Here is a 27,403-nt window from a genome sequence, read left to right on the forward strand (position 1 = left end):
ATTTTTAAGGATTAAAAAACACTATTTCAAAATTTAGTATTCAATAAATCAAAGTGATAAAAAATGCTGATTTTCCGTGTTGTATATAAGAATACAAATGTTTTCAATGGGTCGCAGTTTGAATTTTTTTAAAGTTGCTTAAATAATGTACACAATCGAATGAAGAAGCAAAAACTTCTATCTATATATTTTAGTATTGACATGACACGCAATTTGATAATGATTATTTTCGATAAGTCTGTCTGGGCTAACAAAAAAATCTTACTTGATTAAGATGTTTACCTGCTTCTAAGAGAATTTGAATATTTAGGTACTGTGAGAATAATTGGTGATTGCCACTGAGATTGTAAGAGTCTACCATCGTCTGTGCTTTCCGGATAAAAGTAATGTCCATTCTCATCGTAAGATATTGTAGTGTTTTCATTCATTTTGAATTGTTTTTAATATATATATATATATATATATATATATATATTAATATATAAATATATTAGGGTGTTCCAAAAAAATAAACTATTGTTTTTTTTAAAAAGTTATTGAAATTTCGTTAGAAGATACCAAAATAAAAATTCAGTCAAAATTTGACCCCTTAATATAAATGTTTACAAGTCACAAACTAAATTTTTCGATTTTTCATTTAATTAAAACGGAAAAAAATTTCTAGAAAGTTTGGATTTTTATGGCTCTTGATTGAACCAACTCCATCGAACAAACAATCAATATTCTTACAAGAAACGCTGAATAAAAAAGGTCTCATCATTTTTTAACAAATTCAATCCTCCAAAAGTTATTCAAGGTTGAAGTTGAGCTTATTGCAAATTTTTGGTTTATTATTTCACTTTTACGGTAAATTTATTACACCGGCACACGAAAAAAAAAATTTGTTTGTACTTTTAACCGGATTCACCTACTGACATGTTTTTCAACCCACTAAATCCAAATTTGGAGTCCGTTTGACCCGGTTACCGTATAGATTTGATCGAAATTCAAAAAGCCCAAAAAAAGGCAAGCTATTATAGTCACAGCGATGAAAAAATTTTTGTGGACCCGGATTAAGTATAATTTTTATGTATTTCAATTCACTGAATCTGAATTTAAAAGTTAATTAGCCCGTTGATCCATTAAAATTAAAAAAAAATTGCGAATAACCGAAAAGAATTTCAATGGTTCATGAAAAATCGAATTTATCGATGAAAAAAGTTTTTGGATTCAAATTGAGTATAAATTTGAATCTGAAGTTTTTTTTTATCCCAGTAACGTTTCAAAATTAAAAAAAAAATAAATAATATTTTTAAAAAACTAAAAAACACGTTTTTTATAAAAAACCAAACTAAAAAATAGAAAATAAATTTAAATTAAGAATAGTGTTAAAAATTTCAATAAATATAAATTAAAAATAGTGTGAATAAAAAAAAATTATTTCATTTAAAAAAAAGCGTGAGGTGCATGGTGTAAATAGTTATAAATATTTTATTGACAGATATGAGTAGAATTATTATCATTTTGATAATATCTTAAAAAGCACCCCACGCTTTTTTTTTAAATGCTTAGAATTAAAAAATTGACAAAGTTTTAAAATCTCTAGAAAGTAGCATGGAGGGAGAAATTACAAAACCATATTTTTGAATTTCAGACAGTCGTTCGTTTATATTGAATTCTTTTATCTTCTAATGACCTACGCAATGGGTTCTTTTTAAGTTTTCTGCATTCTTCTGGTACTTCTCTTATTAGCATTCAGCGAAAATCTGTCAGTGGTGGACGTAAGAATCCATGAAGTGTAGTTTGAGGTTCATTAAGCGACCTAAATTATCGTAATTTGTCATCAATTCTTCTACTGACGGCTTGCAGTTTTCGCTTTTTTTATTTCCTAAAAAGTTTTGAGACATATTCTTGAAACTAAACCAAACTGCTCTCTCCATCTCGTTCATTCACATCTCGATCGCTTGTGTCTGCAACCAGGGCACCTCCTACTGGAGAGTATACTATTACAAGAAATAATTTCTATTCGTAATAATACAGGCTGATTAAGGTTCAGATTAAGATTCAGTGAATTGAAATACATAAAAATCATACTTGATCCGGGTCCACAAGAATTTTTTCATCGCTGTGTCTGCAATTTTTTGCGTTTTTTTTTTTTTTTGGTATTTCGAATTTTACTTAAATTGAGAGGGTGATCGGGCCAAACAAACTCGAAATTTGGATTCAGTGGGTTGAAAAACATGTCGGTAGGTGAATCCGGTCAAAAGTACAAACAAATTTTTTTTTGTGTGCCGGTGTAATAAATTTACTGTAAAAGTGAAATAATCCACAAATTTGCAATCTGCTTAACTTCAACCTCGAATGGTTTTCGGAGGATTGAATTTATCGAAAAATGATAAGAGACTTTTTTTATTCAGCGCTCAATTTACCCGGGAAAAACAAATTAGATCTAGTTATAAATAATCAGATCTGGTCAGATCTTTAAATTGTTACTATCTGACGAGATCTGGCCAGATATAATCAGATCTGACTAGATCTGGTCAGATCTTTAAATTACCCAGGTAAAAAAGATGATATATAATTATATATACTCATACATAATTATATACGAAAAATGGCCCTATATAATTATATAGAATTTTTTCCATAAAAAAAAAAATCCTCGGTGCGTGCGGGAACCGAACTTGGGACCCAAAAGCTTGAGAGATTAATTCATTACCTGTTTACCTACGAGGCTTACTAAGAAAATAAGTTGATAGAGTTTGTAATAACTACAAGTAATGTGAATCGTGTCCATAATCGATGGGTAATGAACAAAGTTTTTTATCAAATTTGCAAATTATTAATTATCAATATACGCTCATAGAAAGATTTATCAACTATTAACAAATTAATTTATTCGAAAACAATTATTTAATTTATTAAATTCTTATAAATATTTCTTAACATTCATAAAATATTTATTTAGGGGGAAAGTATATTTAGTAAAATAGTTTATAAGTATTCATTAATAGTTAACGAATATAGTCATATCTGGCCAAATATAATAAAATCTTTTTATGTCTGATGAATTTTTCAACTCAGATATAGTTATATCTGTTTAGATCTGATCAGATATGACTAGATCTGATTAGGTCTCCAATCCCATATCTGATCAGATATAAATAGATTTGACTAGGCATAATTAGATCTGATCAGATATAAATAGATTTGACCAGACATAAATAGATCTGACCAGATATAATTATATCTGGTCAGATCTAAATCTTTTTCCCAGGGAATCCTGTAAGAATATCGATTGTTGGTTCGATGGAGTTGATTCAATCAAGAGAAATAAAAATCCAAATTTTCTAGAAATTTTTTTCCGTGTTAATTAAATGAAAAATAGAAAAATTCAGTTCACGACTTCTAAACATTGGCCGAATAAAAAAACAGTGATTTTTTTTTAACAAATAATCTGAAAATATTACTCAGGGTATGGTTATATCAATAAAATGGGTTTTGAACAATGTTTTTTTTTTTTTTGTTAGATTACCACCAATAATACAATCAAAATCTTAAAATAATTTCTCTGGGATTAAAAAAAAAAAAAAGAGTTAAAAAGTATAGGAAATAACAAAATTAAATTTTTTTTTCAATACTTTTGAATATTTCTAATACTTTTGCGTTTTTTTTCTTATGAAGAATTAAAGTTGTCAATTATTTTGAATTTTTTTCTCTAACCAAGGTCTACAAAGACATCTCAAAGCGGAAGTTCGCAGAGGTTGATTCATTTATCGAAAAATTGAATTTAACAAAAATGTCACGTAGATGCGTTTAATTCAAATATTTGATGAAGTTTCAATAGAACTTGCATTATTATTTGATTTAAAATTAAATACGATGAACTTATTAAATTAGGCAGATTTAAAAGTTTTAATAGGTGTCTGTTAGTACATAGAACAAACTAATTAATTATTATCAGTCTTGATATTCATTAAACGTTTCGATAAATTTTATTCACTGTTAAACATTAAAATTTATAGTCATTGAATTATACACAACACTAAAAAATCACATCTTGATTTAGTAATGCAATTGGATATTGCAAGAAAGTATTTTCACATGAAGATCTAGTGCTACTGATTTGCAATGTTACGTGTCAGTCACTAAAACTTGAGTTTGTTTTTGTCATTTGCAAGGATTTAAAAACGTGTTAAACAAAATTTACTTTTAAACTTTCTGTATTTCATCCAGTGTTTTAAGCAATTTCGTAAAATCACATGAAATCGTTGAAGTAGCTCTTTATTTTTCTTAATATAATTGCAAATACTGACTTGAACAAAATTGAATGGAAAAAAACTTTTAAAACTTGACTTCACTCATTTCAATGCATGTTTTGTATCAATAGTATGCAAACGAACATAACACATAAGTACACAGTTCATTACAAAGCTTATTTGAAATAAGTCAAAATCTTTATCTCAACAGCATATTTTCAGTGTTGGTGTAATGATATATTATTGTTATCAATCAACGCAGTGGTGTATCACGTTTCTTATCAGCTTTCTTGCAAATCTTTCTAGAGACGCAGATTACAATTATCAAATTATCTTTATATTTTAAATTACAAAAATGTGATCTCACCTTCATAAGATTGCCATTCTTTCAGAAACAATCATTTGATAATCAAAATTGTTTGTAGTAAAACATTCAAAGAAGTCTAAAAACTGGATATTTTTAAATTTGAAAATAAAATTTTTTGTTGTATTGAAGTTCAATATAAGCGAAAGCGTATCATTGCTGAGGCATTTCGGAGCTGCTAAACATCGAAAACTTCGAAAACTTTGACGTCACATTTTATGAATAATCTTAGCGTATTTTGAAATTTCAAAAATATTTATTGCAATTGATATAAATCTGAATGCGGTATTCCCTTTGAATTCATGTGGATTTTTTCGATAGGGTAGTCTTTGCGATTCATTGATTAGATGCTGAGTAATAAAATTTTATACATAAAAAAACTTTTTGGCTATGTTGTTTATCCTCATGCTTTGAGATACTTGTAATCTTGTACTTTGAGATCCTTGTAATATATTGAAGATGAAAGGATGTAGAATCATAATATAAACGCTAAGAAACTTTATCATTTATAAATATTAGTCAGTGACTAAGATGGCGGACATGAAACTATTTGGGTTGTCAACAGAATTATTTATTTCTGTTGTTAGCTGATTTTTTATTCATTTCAATTAATTAAAGTTTGACCAATTAACGTGATCGAAACAGTATAAGATATAACAAGAGATGTAATATTAAGTGCACTATGCTATGATATGTTGCTTATGTTGCTATGTTGTTTAATATTAATATTAAGAGCTCAAATTTTAACAGAATTTTTTTTTCGTCATCTCAAACAATATTTTTACTGTAACTAAAGAAAAAAAAAAATTAGTAATACGGTTCACCCTAAAGGCAATCCCTGCAACTTCCCGGTAATTCCATACCTGAGCGCTTAAAATTGTATTTATAATATTTTTGAGATTTTTGAGCTCAAAATATAATTTATGTGATATTTTGAGCTCACTGAGTTCGAAGAGATGATATTTTGATGCATTTGAACTCACCCAGCTTAAAAGTCTGATAGAAGTTTCATAGAACTCTATTTTTGGAATTTTCAAATCGCAATAACTTTTGAATGGATCAACCGATTTTTACGCGGTTGGCGGTATTCGACGCAGTTTTATCATCCTGATAAGTAATTTTCAGGTTTTAATTGATCGAACCGAAAATTTCAGAGTAATCCCGAAAAAACACTTTTTTTGGTTTTCTTTCGTTTACGATAACTCACGAACGAATCAACCGATTTTGACTGGACTGGCGGCGTTTGACGCAGTTTTTTGACGTTAAGAGCTGATTAGTTTTTGAAATTGATCGGTAAAGCCGTTTAAAAGTTATAAAAGGGTTTACACACACACACACACACACACACACACACACACACACACACACACACACACACACACACACACACACACACACACACACACACACACACACACACACACACACACACACACACACACACACACACACACACACACACACACACACACACACACACACACACACACACACACACACACACACACACACACACACACACACACACACACACACACACACACACACGCACACACATGCATACAGGCATCATCACGGGAATAGTCAGGGAAGCTTTCTAGGACCTCAAAACGTCAAGATCTGATCAGAACTCGATTTTCGAAAAACGGGGTGAAACCAATAACTTCCCGATTTTTGAAAATTTTTAATTTTCACAGCGGGAAGTTACAAATTAGTCAATTTTTTTGGCCCACCCTAGGGGATACGTATCTGGAGAAAATCCGAAACCAACGGAACTGGAAAATAGGGTAGCCAATTGGATCAAAATGGACGGAAAGGGTGAATTAGAAATTTTATCAGCAGTGAATTCAAATTAATGAATAGCACTGGACGGTTTAGAAAGCTCCAAGGCGATATGGTACAAGTTCAAGTCGACGTACGAATCAAGGAAACCTGCGTGAAAGGCATTATTGTTAAATCATTGGGTATTATCACGTTTACAAGAGACAGATGAACTTTAAAAACAGATAAATGATTTCTTTGATCCAATGATGAAACTTAAAAAAATTAGAGTGACCCGAGTCAAAATTCGAGTTCCGTTTTAACCGTAAAAATGTCCAAACTCTTTGAAGTCTAATATCCCGCTAAAAATCAAGTCTGTTTTGACCGTACAAGACAGTATCGGAGAATAAGTACGGTTAAACCAGACGTACGCAGGTCTGTTTTGACCGTAAAAATTTCCAAAAGTATAATATTATCATTATTAATATTATTATTATGATTATTATTATTACTCTAGTACAAAGTGCACGCGTTTTTTGATCGCTTACTCTCGTACGGTTTTAGTGGTGAAATATAGACGTTTAGTGTACAATAATTAGCTCAATTACGTGTTAAGAGCTACTGCACATTCTGAACAATTAATTTCAATTGGGCGAAATCATTTAGTTCAGGAAAATTGCATTTTATTGTGCTGTTTTGATAGGGTTATTTCTAACCCTAATTCCACAGCATATCAAATTTTACGGGACCTGAATTATCATATCAGTACCCGCTGACATCTTTTGCTAACTTTGAGAATCTCCCTAGTCTTAAAATGTCAGAAACATTATGCGCACTCTGTTTTACCAAATTCAAGAGTGCAGAAGAGATGGTTACCACAGGAGCCAAATGTAAACACTCGTATCACTATTGCTGTGCAGCAACGCGTTTATTGCTGGATACAGACAATGAGATTGAGAATGCCATTCGTACCAAATGCGTAACCTGCGAGGTCACAGACTCAAATGTAATAAATCTGCTGGTGAAAATGAACAACAAACTCGATGGAATGAAGAGTGCTACCGACAAAATAGACCGAATTGCTGAAGATCTTGCAACCGTCCGTACCGAGTGTGCAGAACTGAAAGCTGCACAGTCCGTTACAGACACGAAGCTCACTGGTTTCCACGACCGCCTCACTGATGTTGAAGCAAGGATGCATGAAGCACGATCGCATCTATCATCAGCTGATGAACTTGTGTTACTCCGCGCAGCATGTGACCAGATGGCTAACCAGTTAATAATAAATGGATTGCCGGAAAATGATAATGAGAACACTAAAGCTCTAGTAAGCTCTACTCTCAATGTACTAGGAACTCGGCATAGAAACACTGAAATTGTCTTTGCACGAAGAATCGGTAGAGCTCAGCCATCGAGTGGTCCTGTACGTCAAGGCAACACGTCAAGCGGGTCACGTTCGATTGTTGTTGGACTGAAGACACCTGACACTTGCTCAAAGGTCATTGATGCAAAGAAGAATAAACCCAACATCACTGCTAAGCAAGTTAATTCTTTATTCCCAGACTCTAAACTCTACATAAACCGGCGCCAGCCAGCACAACTACATCAGCTCAGAGATAAAGTCCTAAAGACATTCCCTCGTATTGATCGTAGGCATGTGTGGATCGCAAACTCAGCAGTATACATCCGGAAATCGCAAGCAGATCGACCGATCCGGATACTACCCTCAACTGATTTGCAGCAACTCTCATTATAATTACCTAGGTCTCTTACTCCAATTGCTAACACAAGAACACACTTAGATACATTAAATATATGCTCTCTTAACGCTCAATCGCTAATGGCTCACTTATGTGAATTCAGAGAATACTTTAGGCTGAACCCATATCACGTCATTGGCGTGGTTGAAACCTGGCTAACCAATCCAATTGAAGATCAACAAATTGAACTACCTGGATACTCTTTCCTCGGGGTTGATCGTCACAACAAACGTGGTGGAGGTGTTGCGCTCTACTTCAAAAAAGAACTTTGTGCACAATTAATCAGCTCATCTGTGGGTGCTGGAGACACCATACTTTCTGAATACCTTATCGCTGAGGTCTGGGGCCCATCACAATATAAAGTCCTAGTTGCTGTAGTCTATCGTCCACCTAAATCAGGTTTTATGAATATTTTTGAAGATAATTTTTCAGTTAGACTAGTTAATTACAAATTTGCCTGTGTTCTAAGGGACTTTCATATTGATTTACAGGCTAACAATGACAAAGTCACCAGATTGAAAGACTTCTTCACACGAACCGGACTTTATGTTGTTCCGATGCAGCCCACCAACTACACAGCAGAGGCCAATACGTGGATCGATTTATGCGCGGTCAGCCAAATGCTGCAGCTTGATGCGTGGGGCCAATCACAGCAGCCGTTCCTGTCATCTCATGACCTTATATACATCAGCCTAAAGTATAAACCTCCTAAACCGATGAGGCGATATGTTCGTTACATGGCATGGAATGAGGCTGACAATGATTTAGCAGCAGAGATTGTGAATTCGTGGATGGAAGAACATAGTGGTGACCCTGACGAGGTTGATACACCTGATGTGCACTTACACAAGCTAAATAGACTCATCGAAGAGCTTGTTGAACGGTGTGTTCCCACTCGGGAATTCTACGCAAAGCACAGCCCCGCGCCGTGGATTACGCAGCAATTAAGAGACATCAGGAGAGAGAGAAACAAAGCCTACAGAAGATTTAAAAGAGGTGGGCACTACCTAGCATGGCAAAGTTACATAAGCTTACGTAGACAAGCCCAGCTACTGTGGAAAAAAGAACAAGTGGATTACCTGGGAAGAGTTTTCAACAAAACATCTACACCTAAGCAATTCTGGAGCCAAATGGATAGACTTGGACTCACAGTATCATCAACAAAGTCGAAGGATCCAGTCAAATTCGACCTCTCCGTACTCAATGATTACTAGGCGCATGGTACAAAGCTCCCGGCCCTTGAGGTGATATTTAGGACACTAAATCAGGCGCAGAATGGGCCAGCGTTTAGATTTATTCAGGCAACTGTCCCACAAGTGGTGAAACACCTGAGTAATCTCTCATCAAACGCCACGGGTATTGGTGGCTTACCAACTCCAGCCCTGAAGACATTCAAACACTTGCTAGCACCGGCTCTTACGGAACTTATTAACAACTCGATAAGCCATAGCACCTTCCCCACTCTCTGGAAATCCTCGCTCATCACTCCAATACCGAAGGTACGCAACCCTCAATCCCCATCGGACATGCGGCCCATCTCAATACTGTGTGCTATGTCTAAAATCCAGGAGAGAATTATGCTAGATCAGCTTATCAGTTTTATTAATGACTACAGCATCTTGGACTCACACCAGACAGGCTTCCGGGCAGGTATGGGCATTCAGACTGCTATAATGATTTGTCGACGACGTTAGATCTGGAATTGATGAGCAGATGATCACAATCGCAGTATTTCTAGACTTTACCAAAGCATTTGATTCAGTTGATCATAGGCTACTACTGTATAAGCTCTTTGACCTTGGCCTAATGCACGACGCCATCTGTTGGGTTCATTCATACCTGGCTGAACGAAAGCACGCTGAGCGCGATGGCGATAAAATTTCCACCTGGAGGGAATCCCTGTCTGGTGTTCCGCAAGGGAGTGTGCTGGGGCCACTACTATTCTCATTGTTCATTAATGATCTCCCGAAATGTTTGCTGCACAGCCACCACCGTTTCTTTGCTGATGATGGAACAATCTATTTGAGGTGTAAACCGAACGATATTATCAATGGCGTTAACAAGGTTAATGATGATCTCGCTACAATAGCTTCATGGTGTCGGAATAACAAGCTAAATATTAACACAACGAAGACAAAAGCCATGATCTTTGGAAGTGCCTACAATGTAAATGTCCTGGGCAGAAATATTATTCCAAATATCATGTTTAATAATGAAATGTAGGAATATGTCGAAGAATTCAAATATCTAGGCGTCTTATTAAACCCAACGCTCTCGTGGACAAATCAAGTTGCAAAAACCTGTAGTACTTCATCAAGGATACTTTATAGATTGCGTCAATCTGCTGGTGCCATGAACGCGGCGATCAAGCGTCAACTAGTTGTCTGTCTTGTGTTGCCAGTTTTTGACTATGGTGCAGTCGCATTGACCAACTTAAACCAGAACCTTGAAAAAAAGCTAACTGTTGCCCTCAACAATTGTGCCAGATTCGTCCTGCGACTTCGGCTGGGTGCGCACATTAATGAATCACGACTAGATCTGGGCTGGCTCTCTTCGAAAAATCGAAGACTATACCTTATGGGCTGTATCTTTTATGGAGTCCTGATGCTCAATACGAACCAACTTCTAGGCAACAACATAAGGCCTAACCACATTATAGCCAGACCCCGTCGAGGTGACAGAACTGATTCGCTAATAGCGCCAATACCCAGAACTGCTATGTATCAGAACTCTTTCCTTATCTACGGGACTGCCTTCTGGAATTCATTGCCACCGCAGATCACCACATTATCAACGTTAGCTGAATTCAAGACACAGTGCTTCAAATACCTTCAAGACCTGGAGAGAGAAGAACTTGGGTTCAGGCCCAATGAGTGAATTGTGAATTAGTAAATCTTCCTTTTAGTTTAAAATCAAAGTGCAATTAAAATCCTCAATGCTTAAAAATTTTTCATAAAACTTCTAATTCTTAATGATCAATATTTGGAAGCTGTAATTCTCTCATTAAATTAAGTGTATATGGCAATTTTAAATAAAACACTATTCTTCAGTTTAAATTGTATAAAGTAAAACTATAACTTAAAAACTATTAAATAAGTTGTGCAATGATAGCTAAGAGACCTAAGACTACTTTTAACCACTATTATATTATTTTTTCTTTTTTTTTTTTCTTATACTTTTTTGCTACTATTGTATTACCACTATTACTGCTATAAAAAGCACCTTTGAGTGCACTTGTACTATTATTTTGTATCCTTATGGTCGTCAGGGGACATAGTCCTACGATCAATTAAATAAAGCATTACATTACATTACATTACATTACATTATACTTGTCATCTTGTTGATTATTATTATTTTTCTTGCTATCTTGTAGTTCTTAGGCGCGAAAATTCAAATTGATAAAAAACAAATTTTTATGAAAAGTTGACATTTAAAAATTAAAAGTAAATAATAATAAAAATAATAATAATCCCTGATTAAAAATATTGATTGAAAAGTATTGGGAATCAGTCACCCTATGTGAACTGTATATCTATATATACATGAAAAAGAATTGAAATTATTCAAAAGTATTCTAATTTCATCATTTTCAATCCTTTTCAATCAATATTTTTAACCAGGGATGTTAACCTCAGAAAAATGTTTCTTTTTTTGTCAAACATTTGAATTTCGAAAAAAAAAATTATTCTATTCTAGATTCAGCTTAGTTCACATATTTTCACTGCACAAAGTTTTAAAATATATAAGAATCGTAGGTAATTGTTTAGTTTCACGTTTTTAAAAGTAATCTAGTTGTCGCAACTTAAATGTTAACTTAAATTTTTATTCTGATAGAAAATCGGCAATAAAATTCATCCACTTAGCCTATCAATTCTTGGTCATTTGTTTCGTATTCTATGGATAAAAATAAATAATTAAAAAAAATTTTTTTGATAATATTCATTTTTTGAGATTTTTTCTAAAAATTTTTTTTTATTCGACATTTGACGTTTTTCATAATTTTTTTTATCCAAAAATTTTGAAAAATTTTTCTACTTTCGATTTACTCTAAGAAAAAAAAAAATATCCACTAAGTAGAAAATAATCTAATGATGATTTCACACCCCGAGTTATAGTGACCGTCGAAATAAACAATCACCAAATCTTAAAATTGAAAATAGAAGTATAAGATGAATAATTGAGAATAAGAAATTAAATTTCAATTTTTGTTTATAAAAGGCACAAAAAAAAGTAGAAAAAGAAAAGAAATTGAAGAAAAAAAGGTGTCATTTGGTCCACTTGTGACCAAACTATAAGCTTTTGAACATTTATAAATATTTGAATTTACAACTGGATTACGTTACATATTTTTTTTAAGTTCACGGCTTTTTTCTTAATAATTTATTTTTTTTTTTAATTTCGAGATCCTGTATATGTAGATCTTAAACATTTTTAGAGTGATAATATGTAAAATAAGTTAAAATATTTTTTGTCCCGAATTCAAAATTTTATATATTATTAAGGATAATGGGAATTTTGAATGTCTATAGATATGATTATTATTATTCATTTAATTTCTTCGTGAAGTTCTTTTTCAGATTCCACTCAGAACTTAATTATTTGAAGACGCGTCATTTAAAAAGTTTATAATGCTACTGAGATTCAGCCTTTGCCAGTCGGCCGTGTAGCGATGCGGGTAGCGCATAAGTCTGCGGAGCGATAGGTCCCGCGTTCGGTTCTTGGTTAGGGCAAAGCGATTTTTACTTATTTCGTCTTTACGAAGCGTATTAGGGTAATTTGACGTAGTAATTCTTTCCTCCTATCTCCCTTCTCCTTAATCTGTAAGAACTGGACAGTAAATATTACTTGTTCGAGGAAAATTACTCTCCCGAAATTGGGAGATTGTTCATTTTTTTTTTTTTTTGTTAAAAAATTAATTTATATATTTTTTCTCTGTTCATAAACGATATTTATAGTAGTAATAATTGTTAAAGACAAATTTTTATACACTAGTCACAAAAATTGAGGGATATAAAAAAAATTCCAAATTTTTGGGTGATTTTCAACAAGCTGTAACTCCGAGGAAAATGGGCGTACAGAAAAAATAAAAAAAGCAAATTGTCGCTCCAAGTGTCTAAATTTCAGATATGACCATGAAAAATTATTGTCATGTCCAGGTCTGGAGAAATCCTAAGAAAACTACCGAAAAAAAAGGGGCAGTAGGGTTTCGACGAGCTTCGCGAATGATAGCTCGATCATCACGTTCGGTAGTGATCCGTCGTGTACCTTGACCTGGACGACGATCGTAACTTTGAGTCGCGTTAAATCGGGCATAGGCACGACTGACAACAGACTGACTCACTCTCATAGAAGCTGCTACTTCCACCTGACTGTAGCCCTCTTGAAGGAGGGTAACAATGCGAGCCACATCTGTGGCAGCTAAATGTCGGCGAGGCATATCAAAATGCCAAAGGTGATTATCAAAGAAAAGCTTACAGAAAATTCACGAAAGAAATTTAAGCTAGAAAGAATACAAAAAATTTAAATTTTGTGTGAAGAAAAGCCGAAACTCGCGGGGGGTATATCAATTTGTTTTTATTGAATTTTTAAAATGAGATTTGAAACTAAGGCAGTTATAGCGGTCAGAAAAAATTGAATTAATTTTTTTTTGACAATAGTGGAACATTCTGAAAACGTTAAAAAAAAATTAAAAAAAAAAAATTTCGAAAAAATTGAATTTTTTTTTTCAAATTTTTCAAAAAATCAATCTCTTTAATCGAAAAAACAAAGATTTTAGAGAGAAAAAATTTTTTTTCATTAAAAAATGAATAAACATCACAAAATTGCTCATAATGGTGATTTTTGCAAAAACAAAGAATTTGAAGCTTCGGGGCACAATGAAAAAAAAATCGCAGCGCTTTGAATTTTTGAGGAAATTTAGGGGACACTTTGAGTTTGAAAAATTACCGACGATATCGTTCGTTTATCCATTTTATCCAAAGTTATACCAAGTTATCCAAATATCCTTAATCATGCAAATTTTTGTCTTTTTTTCAGTCCGAGTTTTTAATTCAAAAAAAATTTTTTTTCCAAAAGATGTTTACGTTTTCTTAGAGAAAATATCGTGCAGTTTTCAAAACCCTCCTTCGATTTCCTGTACGATCATTATTTCCGGAGTTATTGAATATCAAAGTCAAAAAGAACTTTTTTGCTTTGATTGACGATAACTCCGCAGCAAATCGTTGTACAGGCTTTTTAAATACGCAAAATTGAAGAGTACTAAATTTTCTGAAAGAGCTTTTGAACGAAACAATCAAAAAATTTTTTTTGAAGCCCGTGGACCTTTTTTTAGACAGGAAAAAATTTGGAAACATTTTTTTTCGGTAGTTTTCTTTGGATTTCTCCAGAACTGGACATGACAATAATTTTTCATGGTCATATCTGAAATTTAGACACTTGGAGCTACAATTTCCTTTTTCTTATTTTTTCTGTACGACCATTTTCCTCGGAGTTACAGCTTATTGAAAATGACCCAAAAATTTGGAATTTTTTTTATATCCCTTAATTTTTGTGACTAGTGTATTAATGACAATTATTATTAATTATTACTACTTATTTTTTATAACAATAATAATTATTATTGATAATAATAATTATTATTGCAGTGATTAAAACAAAAAAAAAATAAATAAATAAATCGGAGTTCAGTTGGATTTGAACCTGGATCCCTAAGAATTTCAAAATTTAATTTGTTATTTATTATTATTATTATTATTATTATTATTATTATTATTATCTTTCATATTATTATTATTTCAAGTTTGGTTTGACCGTAATCGTGGTAAAATGGGACAAAACTCCACCAGTAACGGTGAAACCAGACTTCAGTTTAAATGAACTATCAATACAGCGCCAAGTCTGTTTTGACCGTAAAATTAAGATGGGAAAAAATTACGGTTAAAACGGAACTCAAATTTCGACTCGGGGAATGCAAATGATGAGTGATTGACGATGATATTTCTGTGCAGTTTACTTAAATCATTTACCATATTTTTTACAGTAATCGAGTCTAAGAATGAACACTCGTCAGCTTTTGGACAGAAAAATGCCTCGTTATTTGCACAGAAATTGCCGTCAAAACCAAGAAAGACGCTGAAATAAGAGTGTAACGAGGAGTTTTTCTACCGTTATATATATATATATATATATATATATATATATATATATATATATATATATATATATATATATATTAGGGTGTGCCAAAATGTAATTTCCTTGGAGGACCTCTTAAAATTGGAATTTTGAGTTCCGCTTTTAACAGGGGCTGTATTTGGGCATTTTCTGCGATATTTTGAGAGGAGAGGATTTTTTTGATTTTCATAGAATTTTTTAGCAGAAGCTAAACATTTAATTTTTCTGCGCTAAATATATACAAACTTATATTCCGTAATAGATAATAGACTATATGCCTACTAGGGTGTCCGTTATTTTCCAAGTTGATTTTTTTTTTCGCTGTCGCCCCTTAGATTTTTAGTTCTTGATCTAAAAAAAAATATCTGACATAAATAAGCTCTTAATTACCATTTAAATAATATTGGAATTTGGAACTTTTTGGAATTAATTTTTTTCCTTCGAAAAAAATGCCACTACGACTATAACACCGGCCGACATGATTTTTTTTTTCTGAGATATAATAAATTTTTTTCACTAATTTTATAGTGCTGATACCGAAATCAGACCTTATTTTATCGTATCACATCAGATTTTTGATAAAACGAATATATTCGCAATTTTTGATTGCTCAGTAAAAATGAATTAAATTAATAAGTCATGGCGCTTTTTTTATCGAATTAAGTGACATCTTGTGAGAAAATATATTAGTTAGAACCTCGGCGCGACCATTCGAAACGTGTTACATGGAAAGAAGCCTTTATAGTTACTTTGTTTACAAACGGTTTGCTAAAGTCAGTTTGTTTATTTAAAAAAATTGTTTACATTTCATTATTGGTGTTTAAAATATTCAATTGTTGTTTTGTGATTTAAAACTGTCGGAAAAATATAATGTTTTCAAGAAAGTGTCGTAATAGTCCAGATACATTTTGTTACATTTGTGGAAATTTTATGACTTTGAAACAGAAATTGAAAATTACTGAATTTGTGGAAAAGACTTATAATTCTTATTTTGGCTTTAAAATTCAACTCAGATCGTGGACTCCGAACTTTGTGTGTACTATTTGTGTTGAACTATTACGGCAGTGGACATACGGCAAAAAGCATCTCTACCTTTTGGTAGACCGATGATATGGAGAGAGCAAGTCAATCATTTTGATGACTGTTATTTTTGCTGTACCAATGTAAAAGGTTTCAATGCTAAAAATAAAAACAAAATAGTCTACGCAAATGTAACCTCAGTAACACGTTCTCTTCCGCACGGCCCAGATATTCCAGTGCCTCTTTCAAGTTCAATATCTGATCTTAGCTCAACATCATCAGAACAAAATATGCAGCGTCAAGAATCTAATGAAGTTTTTGAACCAATTTTAAATCAGCCTCAGAAATTCACACAGGGTGAATTAAATGATTTAGTTAGAGATTTAAATCTTACTAAAGAATCTGCTCAACTTCTGGGATCTAGACTTAATGTGTAAAAAATTTGTTAGCTCCTAATACACATTTTGCTTGGTACAGGAAACGTGAAGAGGAATTTCTTCCGTTTTTCAATCAAGAAGAATCATTAGTTTATTGTCATAATATTCCTGATCTCATTAGGAAGTTAGGAGCCGAATATGTTCCTAGAGAATGGAGACTTTTATAGATTCCTCGAAAAGGAGTTTAAAAGGTGTTCTATTACACAACACGAATCAGTATGCTTCTGTTCCAGTCGCTCATTCTGTTCATTTAAAAGAAACTTATGAAAACTTAGAAACAGTACTTAATATAATTAAATATGAAGAACATGGTTGGCAGCTTTGTGGAGATCTAAAAATTATAACTATGCTGTTAGGTCAGCAGTCAGGATACACGAAATATCCTTGTTTTTTATGCGAGTGGGACAGTAGGGCACGAGCAAAGCATTACGTTCAAAAACAATGGAATCCTCGTACAAATCTGAAACCGGGAACCAAAAATGTGATACGAGAAAATTTAATTGATCCTAAGAAATTTTTATTACCTCCGCTTCATATTAAACTCGGTATGATGAAACAATTCGTTAAGGCATTGGATAAAGAAAATGATAGTTTTAAATACTTAAGTAAAAAATTTTCAAGGTTATCAGATGCAAAAATAAAAGAAGGAGTATTCGATGGGCCACAAATAAGATCTTTAATGACCGATGAAAAATTTGACAAGACATTAAATACAACTGAATCAGAAGCTTGGCTGGCGTTCAAAGATGTTGTCAACAATTTTCTAGGAAATCACAAGCATCCTGACTATAAAAATATTGTGGCAAATTTATTAAATAAGTATCAAAAATTGGGGTGTAATATGAGCATAAAACTCCATTTTTAGATTCACATTTGGATTTTTTCCTGATAATCTTGGTGATTATAGTGAAGAACAGGGTGAAAGGTTTCACCAAGACATCAAAACTATGGAAACAAGGTACCAAGGGCGATGGAATGTGAATATGATGGCTGATTACTGCTGGTCGATAAAACGTGATATTATTGACGATTCCCATAAAAAAATTACTCCCAGACGTAATTTTACAGATAAACGCAAAAGATCTCACTCAAAATAGATTCATAGCGACTATTTTATATGACATTTTCTGTAGAAGTTTTCAAATATATGTATTTATAATATAATAATTGATTATTTTTTTTAAATTAAGAAAAAACCATTTTTCTTGTTTGTAAAAAAATCTGATGTGATAGAGTAATTATGTAGGTAATTTTATGTTTATAACACTATAAATTAGTGATATTTATCACTCATATCAAAACAACTTTCAAAAAGTCCTCTTTTGTCGGCCGGTGTAATTAATTATATATTAGAGTGATTTATTTGGAACGGCTATGTATTTTTTTCGCTCCATTAATATATGGCTCTATGCACAGTAATAAAAAAAAATTTCTTTAAGGTTTATTCCAGAATTATAATTTTATTGTTTTCTTTTAATTTTGAAGTTTTTTTTTTATTTAAAACGTATTGGAAATTAAGAATTATCTGTGTGTTATACAATTTAGTAATCTTTGATACTACTGCAATGAACCAAGGCGTAGCTTAAGATAATAATAGACACCTTGAAAGGACTTATCACCGATCGATATCAACTGATATATTTTGGTATTTGCACGCAATCAAACTCAAACTTCTATTAAAAATTTTGTTTTTTGCGTATTCCCTGGAACAAAGTAAAAAATTTTGTGTCATTACGTTTAAAATCATAGTTAAAAATTGTCGTTTTGGCATGGAAAATCAAAAACTTTATGCTTAAGCCGATATTTTCGATGATAGTTGTACATTTAAAATTAATAAGGGGATAGAAATTGATACGTCATACGGAACAAATTAATTTTAAAAATAGAACTGCAGTCTATAGTTCTATAAAATTTTTTTTCCAGACTGAAAATAACATTAAAGTTTTAATCTTTTTCTAGACAAAATCAGACGTGATCAAACATTGACAGGTATGATCTGGCCTAAGCGTATTTAACGCTTCAGACATGAACAGGCATGGTCAGGTCTGATAATTTTTTCCCAGGGAGATAAAGACATGAACAGGCCTGATCAGGCCTGAGCGTATTTACCGCCTCAGACATGAACAGACATGGACAGGCTTGAGCGTATTTAACACTTCAGACATGAACAGGCATAGACAGATCTGATCAGGCATGCCCATGTCTAATTTCAGGTCTGGTCATACATGAACAGGCCTGATCAGGTCCAATTTCAGGCCTGATCATACATGAATAGGTATGGCCAGGTCTGATCATTTTTTCCCGAGACGTTGTTGTTGTGAATATCATTTAATTTTTTTTTAATCTTGTTAGCTTCTTTATCTACTATTTCTTTTCTTATAGTCCCATTATTGAGGTACCTAGGGGAGTTGATGGATTGAGGAAATGTTCCGATGACTTCTAACTTGCTAGTTGGGTCAGAGATAATTACTGAATTGTTTTCTGATCTATTTATTTTCTCTCGTGGTATGTCTATTAATATTGGATCATTCTGGTAGCAAACTTGATCTCCAATACTAATAGGATTTTTTCTCCTCAGGTAGCGGTTAATTTTAGGAAAAAATGATGAAGCATCTCGGTGATTAATTTCCTTTAGAAAATTCGCGTAATCAGTTGTTGATGATTTCGCAAATTCTTTTCTCATTTCGGCTTTGGTGAATTTGATGAGTTCTTTGAGTCTGATGATTTCTTTTCTGTATTTTGATGGATTGTTTGTCTGTAGCATATGGAATTCGGTTATTAGGCTTGATTTTTCTTTTTGAAGTTTCTTGATTCTGGAGTTGATATATTTGTGTAAGTTATTGTGAGACTTAAATTTTGGAACCACTTTCTCGATGGTGTTTAGTATTGACTTATTTATATCTTCAATGTACTCTTCAAATTCGTTGATGGTCAGGTTTTTGTCATCTGGAATGATTGTATTATAATTAGACGGTAGTTTGTGTTGGAACTTACCCCATTTTGGGACTTTAAAATTAAATCTATGAAGGGTTTGTTGTCTATCGATATACTTCATCCTATTTGGCAGCTTCACAATGGTGGTAAGTGCTAGGTGATCGTTGTCGTACACACAGGTCCTTAATTTGTTGGTGATCAAGTCGGTTATCTGAAGATCTGTGATACATATGTCTGAGTATGTGTTGCTATCAGTTCATGAAGGTTGTAACAGTTTTACCTGCTCAGGTTAGCCCCTAATCAATTCTATAAATAACTAAACAAAACTAACAACAATAAAAATTATCAGGGCGCCACCAGGATTATTAATCACGGTTCCTGGAACCGGTCCAGAGCTGAGAAAACTTATCATAGGGTAGAGAGAGTGGAGGAAGGTGCTGTTGAATAATAAAAATTTAATTAACAAGATTGATCAATATTTATTAACAATAAAAGAAAAAAAACTTAACAGAGTTAGCTTAAAATTAGTTAACAAATTTCACTCACTCACACACTTATAATCTAACGAAGCGGAGAATAACTGCGAAATAAACGATATTTACAAACGAACCTCCCAACGACGATATGATGACTAGACGGGCTTTTTTGAACGAACGGTCTCCCACACCTGCGTAAAACTAATGGGCTTTTTTGAACGAACGGTCTCCCACACCTGACCTAAAACTAATGGGCTTTTTCTAACGAACGGTCTCCCATACCTGACCTAAAACTAAGCTTAAAATTACAAGTCTACCGGACTACCAAAACGAACTCACTTTACACACTTATAACTTAAAATTAAGTCCACCGGACTACCAAACTTAACACTATTAACACTCTCTATCACGCATAACCCATACAATTCTTCACACACATAATCCACACTTCGCTTAATTGAATTTTATAATTTTAATAGAATGAATGAATTTAATTTAATTACAATATTCCAATCATTCAATCATTGGTAATTTTTTTTTAACGACAATTTTCAATTTACAATCAATTTCCAAATAGCTTTGAACTAATCTCTATAGAACCAAAGGCTTAATGCCTAGAATTAATTTAATCACGATATAAACCTTTACAATCACTTCAAAATTATTAACATAAGTTTAATTAACTAATTCTGATTAAATTTTTACTATGACAATTCTAACTCGATTAACTGATTACTTGGACTTAACATCCACGCCGACAATTATCAAGTGTCATCAATTCTAATTTAACTCCTTCACGGACCCAATCCCCAAAATTTACTTAATTCACACGTGTCAAAAAAATAATTTTATAATATAATAATTTCGATAAAAATTCCTAATATAACCATCTTAATAAATTTTTCGATCGGTATTGTTTTTCAATAATAAATTCTTACTATAATATTCTTAACAATTAATACTTAATAATTTTCCGATCTATCTTATTTTCAATAATAAATTCTAAATATAACAATCCCAGTAATTAATTCTTAATATAAAACATTGTCAACAATTTTCTGATCGTTTTATCAATTATAAAAATTCGACACGAGTCGAAATAGTCAAATTTTACTTGCTAGAACATTCGCCAGTCGAGGCTTGCTTGACCTTGGGTATTGGAATTTATGCGACACACAACTGACGCTTGACGAAAATTCCACGAATAAAATCTATCGATTTTTCTAAATGACAAAAATTAATCAATTTTACTCAGTTAATTATTGAAAAATTAATTTAATGAATTTTCTTAGATGTTAGTTAATTGATTGAAAACTTTTAGATATTAAAACTTTCCCGCAAGGTCGATTGAGCGATCCCCGGGTATAAACCCCCATGAAAATCACTAAATCCAAAAACTAGCAAATGTTCTATGATTTATTTATTGAATTAAAATTTTCGTCGATTAACGATCCAATTGATAAACAATTAGGAGAAGTAACTGGGCATTGGATAAACCGCGGTCCACTTCCTTCCCACAGAGCAATAATTGACACCTTGACGAACAAAACGATGATCTAACTCACTCGTTGAGGATGAATCCTAGTTGTAGTTGGCTTCCTTCGTCTCGTCACTACTCCGGGGATCGGTCCTTCTTGATTTCCGTGGCACTCAGTCTGGCGATCACACTACTTCTCCCTCTTCCACTGCACGGCTCACCTATTTTAACCCAAACTCACCCCCTCCTATTCTCCCTTTAGGCCCGAAGATCGAGACGCGCCAGTGCTATGTCGAATAATTATCGATATCCGGTGACTTATCGATTAAGGGTAATTTTACCCTGTTACAAGGTATATGTGTTGGAGATTTTGGAGGATAGATTTTTACATTATACTGATCTTCTGTTGTGTATTCCCATCTGCGAAGGTAGTGTACACGCTGATTGTCGGTATGATCACCCCACTCCATTCGCCTGGCATTAAAATCTCCTGCCAATATAAATCTATTATTGACCTGATGAATAGTACATTTGCCTCTTTTGTGGTATTCCATATTGCATTGTGGTATTCCACATTGCATTGTGAGCTTATATGCCCCACTCTTTGACAATTTTGGCACTGTGTCACCTTATTTTTGATTAAATTCTCTCATTGTGCTACTTGAGATCCTATTTATTTTAAGCTGGTAAGATCTTTTTTTTTTTTTTACTGCTAGCTGATATTGGTATGATAAAATGTTGATTTTTATATACATGATTTTTACATTCAATTGGGATAATTTTTATTATATTTATATTGTTGTTCGCTTCGAGTATTTCCGCTTTGATATCGTCCGCCGAGTAATTACCGTAAATGTTTTGTAAAACAATAGTTTGAGGCTTGCAGTCTTTGGGCGTGTAAGTATAGAATTGTACTTTTAGCTCCGAAAATTTGTTTTTGATTACGTAGTATGTGCTCCGATTTGCCGCTAGTATTGCGTGGTTTCCTTTGTTTTGTTTAATTGTAATTGCGTCCTTTTTGATTCCCGTGCTTGATATTTTGGGGGTAGTGTCTTTTACGTCTTTCCCTAGTATGAAAATTCGTGGCGGTTTGAGTTACTTACTGAAGTTGTTGAAAGATACTACACTATATATTAATAATGATAATAGTATTTGCAAGATTAATTAACAATTAATAGTATTTATTCACTTATTTATTTCATAAATTAGTTGGCGTCTTTCTTTATATTTATTCAGATCACCATCGATATATATATATATATATATATATATATATATATATATATATATATATATATATATATATATATTTCAATCCAGGGTTATGGCGAGCACATGAGCGCTGCTTTAACTGTGCGATGCATGCGTTCGACGATGCCATTCGACTGAGGATGGTATGCTGTCGTTCGGTTTTTTTCTGCATCGACAAGATTGGCCAAGGCCTTGAACAGTGCGGATTCGAACTGAGTTCCTTGGTCTGATGTGATCGTGATTGGAGATCCGAAACGAGCTATTCAGTGGTTGAAGAGTTCGGTTACCACCGTGTCAGCTGTCATGTCCTTTATGAGTCATGTCCTATCTTGAGAAGCGATCGATCATGGTGAGGCAATACTGGTAGTCTTCGACGTTGGGTAGCACGATGATGTCGATGTGCACGTGGTTGAACCTCGAGTCAGGTACGTCGATGTGGTTTAGTTTGAAGCGAATGTGCCGGTGAACTTTCGATTGCTGGCAAGGCGTGCATTCACGTAACCATTGGGTAGTTTCTTTCCGAATCCCGGACCAGACGAATTTTTTTCGGAGCAATCTTGATGTTGTTCTGCCACTGGAATGAGCTGGTTCGTGGACCTTGCTGAACGCGACTCTGCGTAGTGAAACTGGGATGTGAGGCTTCACTTGTCCTGTGGAGATATTGCAGTAAGTTTTGACGCCGTTTTCGACTTCGATTTCCTGCAGCAGCAGTAACGTAGGATGTTGGATCATATCCTGCAATTCTGCATCATGGAGTTGCTCATTGGTGATCCTCTCAGGGCTGAGCACCGTGGGCATGTTTATTGAGTAGATACGTGAAAGTCCGTCAGCAACTATGTTTTCATCGCCTTTCACGTACTCGATGTCCGTTGAATATTGAGAAATGTAATCTAGCTGTCTCAGCTGGCGCTCTGAGGCCTTGTCGTGCTTTTGCCTGAGGACATACGTGAGCGGTTTGTGGTCCGTCTTGATGACGAAGTGTCGACAGTCTAGCAACTGTTGGAAATATTTCACGGCAGCAAAAATGGCGAGTAGTTCGCGGTCATAGGTGCTGTACGGTTGTTCTGTTGGAGTGAGTTTCCGCGAGAGGAATCCGAGAGGTTCCCAGTTGTTGTTGATCTGCTGCTCTAATTTAGCACCAATGGCTGTTGATGACGCATCAGTGGTGAGTGCGAGGCGCACGTTTGGGGATGGATATGAGAACAGAGTGATGTCTGCCCGTTTCTTTTTACAATCTTCGAATGCTTTTTCAGCCTCCGGTGTCCAAGGAATTTTAGACTTGTCTTTTTAAATGGAGCGTTTTAGATAGTTGTCGAGCGGTATTTGAGCTTGGGCAGTTTGTGGAACACATCGTCTGTAGTAATTTACCATGCCGAGGAAGCGTCTAAGTTTTTCGATTGTTTCGGGTTTTTTGCACTCAAGTATTGCTGAAACGCGTTCGTTGATTGGTGTGCAACCTTCTGCGCAGATGTCATATCTGAGGAAGTTGACTTCAGGTTTTCCAAATACGCACTTGTCGTTGTTGATGCTAAGTGACTGATCTTTTAGGCGTTCAAAGACAATCTCGAGGTATTTGAGGTGCTCTTCTTCGTCCTTTGATATGATGAGAATGTCATCTATGTAAACAAAAACGAAGTCGAGGTCGCGGAAGATTGAGTTCATGTATCGCTGGAAGGTTTGTGTGGCGTTTTTGAGCCTGAATGGCATAACCACGTACTCGAATAATTCCCAAGGAGTTATTATTGCCGTTTTTTGCATGTTGTTTGCATAGGCACTTGGTAGTATGCTTTGTCCAGATCGAGCTTGGTATAGATTTGTGTGTCAGTTAATCGTTGGAATAGGTCCTGTATGAGAGGTGGTGGATACCTGTCCTACACAGTGCTAGCGTTTAAGTTGCGATAATCACCGCAGAGTCTCCAAGAGCCGCTTTTCTTCTTTGTCATGTATATGGGGCTGGCGTACGGGCTGTTTGATGGTCTCAGCATACTTTGGTAAAGCATGTTAGCAATTTAATTTTTGCTGATTCTGCTTTCTCGCCTCCAAGCTGTGGTAGGCTGTCCTTCTGTTATGATGCGGTGAGCATACTGTGTGTTCCCAGAACTTTTCCTGCTGACTGGCTTCGTGATCTCAATGTATTTTTGAAGCAAGTCTGTATAAATTTGCGGTAGTTTAGCATTTATAGTTAAGATGTTGTATGTTTGCGAGCTTAAAGTCTCTTCTTTTGTTGAGATGGACGTAAGTGGGTCGATTAGCTGCTGATTCTTGAGGTCGATCAGTGGATTGTAGTGAATCAAGAAATCTGCCCCAAGGATGGCTGTCTGGACATCCGCGATGATAAAAGACCAGACGAGCTTTTTTGCTCAGGTTGAGATCCAGTGGAATAGTTTTGGTTCCACCGGGACTGATGGCTAAAGCGTTTGCTGCATATAGTGTAAGTGGATGCTTGTTTAGTTTGTCGTTCACGTGACTGGTTGGAATGATGGAGACGATAGATCCAGAGTCGATTAAGAATTTTTTGTGAGTGTTTCTATCGTACAGGTGAAGACGTAGTTCTTGAGGCGGTAGTTTGGTTTCGCTGTCACCAACTGTCTCAACTGTTGACAGTAAAACTAGTTTCCCGAGTTTGTGGGGTTAGGTGCGACAAACGTGTATGGCTGGACGAATTTTCTCGAGTCATTCCTCCAGCGGTTGTGATAGAAGCAGTACCTATCGGGGTTGGATGTCGAAGACCTGCTCCTGGACTGAGATCTGCCGTGGCCTTGGTCAGATCTGGATTTGCGTTGGCTGAGATTGTTGATCAGCAGAAGCTGCTGCTGTAATTGAAGTTTCATGTTGCTGATATCTTGTTGACAGTTTTTCATAGTTAGTTTAAGCTCTAACAATTGTTGTTCGAGATGGGACTGGTCAGTAGAGAGTGAATGGTCTTTGTTGTGAACAGCGTAGACCGAGTTGTTTCCCATGTTGAGCACGAAGCCATCTGCCAAATCCGCCAGGCCATTGAGGTCATTGAAGTGAGGTGAGACTAGGAGGTATGGACGTATCCAGGCTAGAAGACGCTCTTTCCAGAGCTGATGTAACGCGTCGTCGTGGATTGATCCTCTTGCCAGTTCACGCATTTCTCGGAGGAGCTGTGAGGGTCTCTTGTCTTCGTTTTTTTATTGTAAGATACTTATTTTGTGGCGGTGGGTTCCTAATAATGTCGCATAGCTGATTTTGGATGTTGGGTGTGAGAGCTTTCAAGGTCTGACTGGATCTCTGATTGTCACTAGTCATGCGGTTCGCTAGGAAGTCTGCTTCGGTAATGGTAAACTACATTTTAGGTCTGTCCGTGGTGAACTGTGGCAGGTTGAGGTTGAGGTTGTGAATCATCAGTTGGTGCAACTTGTAATGGGCGTTGTTGTTGGATGTTCGCGTTGTGACCGTTGTTGTTACCATCATTGTTACCACTGTTGCCTCGATTCTGCGTGACAATGTCTGGGTTGGATGTGCTACTCGGTGGATTACTTGGTGGTATTTCAAGATCAAGTAAGGACCGACTAAGATCGTCTGCTGAGTTGCCTTTGTCGTTTGGAAACATCGTGTCTTTTTTCGCAGGAGTTGGAAACATGCATTTATAGGTTACCGGCGTCACTTGATGTTATCGCACTAATTAATTCGCAAAAATAAATTATGTTGGGATCACCAATATGTAGTTGTTAAAAGATACTACACTATATATTAATAATGAAAATAATATTTGCAAGATTAATTAAAAAGTAATAGTAATTATTCACTTATTTATTACATAAATTAGTTGGCGTCTCTCGTTATATTTAGTCAGGTCATCATCGATATATATAATAGTAGTAATCTTTATAATACACTAGTCACAAAAATTAAGGGATATAAAAAAAATTCCACATTTTTTGGTGATTTTCAGCGAGCTGTAACTCCGAGGAAAATGATCGCACAGAAAAAAAAAAAAGCAAATTGTAGCTCCAAGTGTCTAGTTTTTAGATATGACCATGAAAATTTTTTGTCATCGTCAGGTCTGGAGAAATCCTAAGAAAACTACTGAAAAAAAATTTTTCGAAATTTTTTTTCGTCTTAAAAAAGGTCTACGGGCTTCAAAAAAATTTTTTCGATTGTTTCGTTTAAAAGCTCTTTTAGTAAATTTAATACCCTTTAATTTGACTTAATCAAAAGCCTGTACGATAATTTGCCGCGGAGTTATCGTCAATCAAAGCAAAAAGTTTTTTTGACTTTGGAAATCAATAACTCTGGAAATAATGACCGTATAGGAAATCGAAGGAGGGTTTTGAAAACTACACAATATTCTCTATAAGAAAACGTAAACCGCCTTTGAAGAAAAAATTTTTTTTGAATTGAAAACTCGGACTGAAAAAAAGACAAAAATTCGCATAATTAAGGATATTTGGATAACTTGGTATAACTTTGGATAAAATGGATAAACGAACGATATCGTCGGTAATTTTTCAAACTCAAAGTGTCCCCTAAATTTCCTCAAAA

The 27,403-nt window shown here is 34.3% G+C and overlaps 1 protein-coding gene across 5 annotated transcripts in view; it reads right to left on the reverse strand.

The window, feature by feature from the left end:
- The window catches only part of LOC141526035 (G protein-activated inward rectifier potassium channel 3), a 102,797-nt gene that overhangs the window by 35,979 nt on the left and 39,415 nt on the right, over positions 1-27,403 (reverse strand). Inside the window, exons 1-2 of one of the 5 annotated variants that reach the window (XM_074240765.1) lie at positions 3,703-4,448; positions 283-369 (exon numbers count right to left, since the gene is read on the reverse strand). The exons of 2 other annotated variants lie outside the window; for them this stretch is intronic. In XM_074240765.1, coding sequence (XP_074096866.1) covers positions 283-369; positions 3,703-3,752 — 137 coding nt within the window. In that variant the 5' untranslated portion in view covers positions 3,753-4,448. Of the gene's footprint in view, positions 1-282; positions 3,398-3,702; positions 4,449-27,403 lie in introns of those variants that run through there. 2 more of the 5 variants (XM_074240764.1, XM_074240763.1) reach the window with 2 other exon arrangements.

The sequence above is a fragment of the Cotesia typhae genome, unplaced genomic scaffold, assembly GCF_013202065.1.
Source record: "Cotesia typhae breed Kobodo isofemale line unplaced genomic scaffold, CoteBio_Ctyphae contig_30, whole genome shotgun sequence".
In the NCBI taxonomy this organism is placed as follows: Eukaryota; Metazoa; Arthropoda; class Insecta; order Hymenoptera; family Braconidae; genus Cotesia; species Cotesia typhae.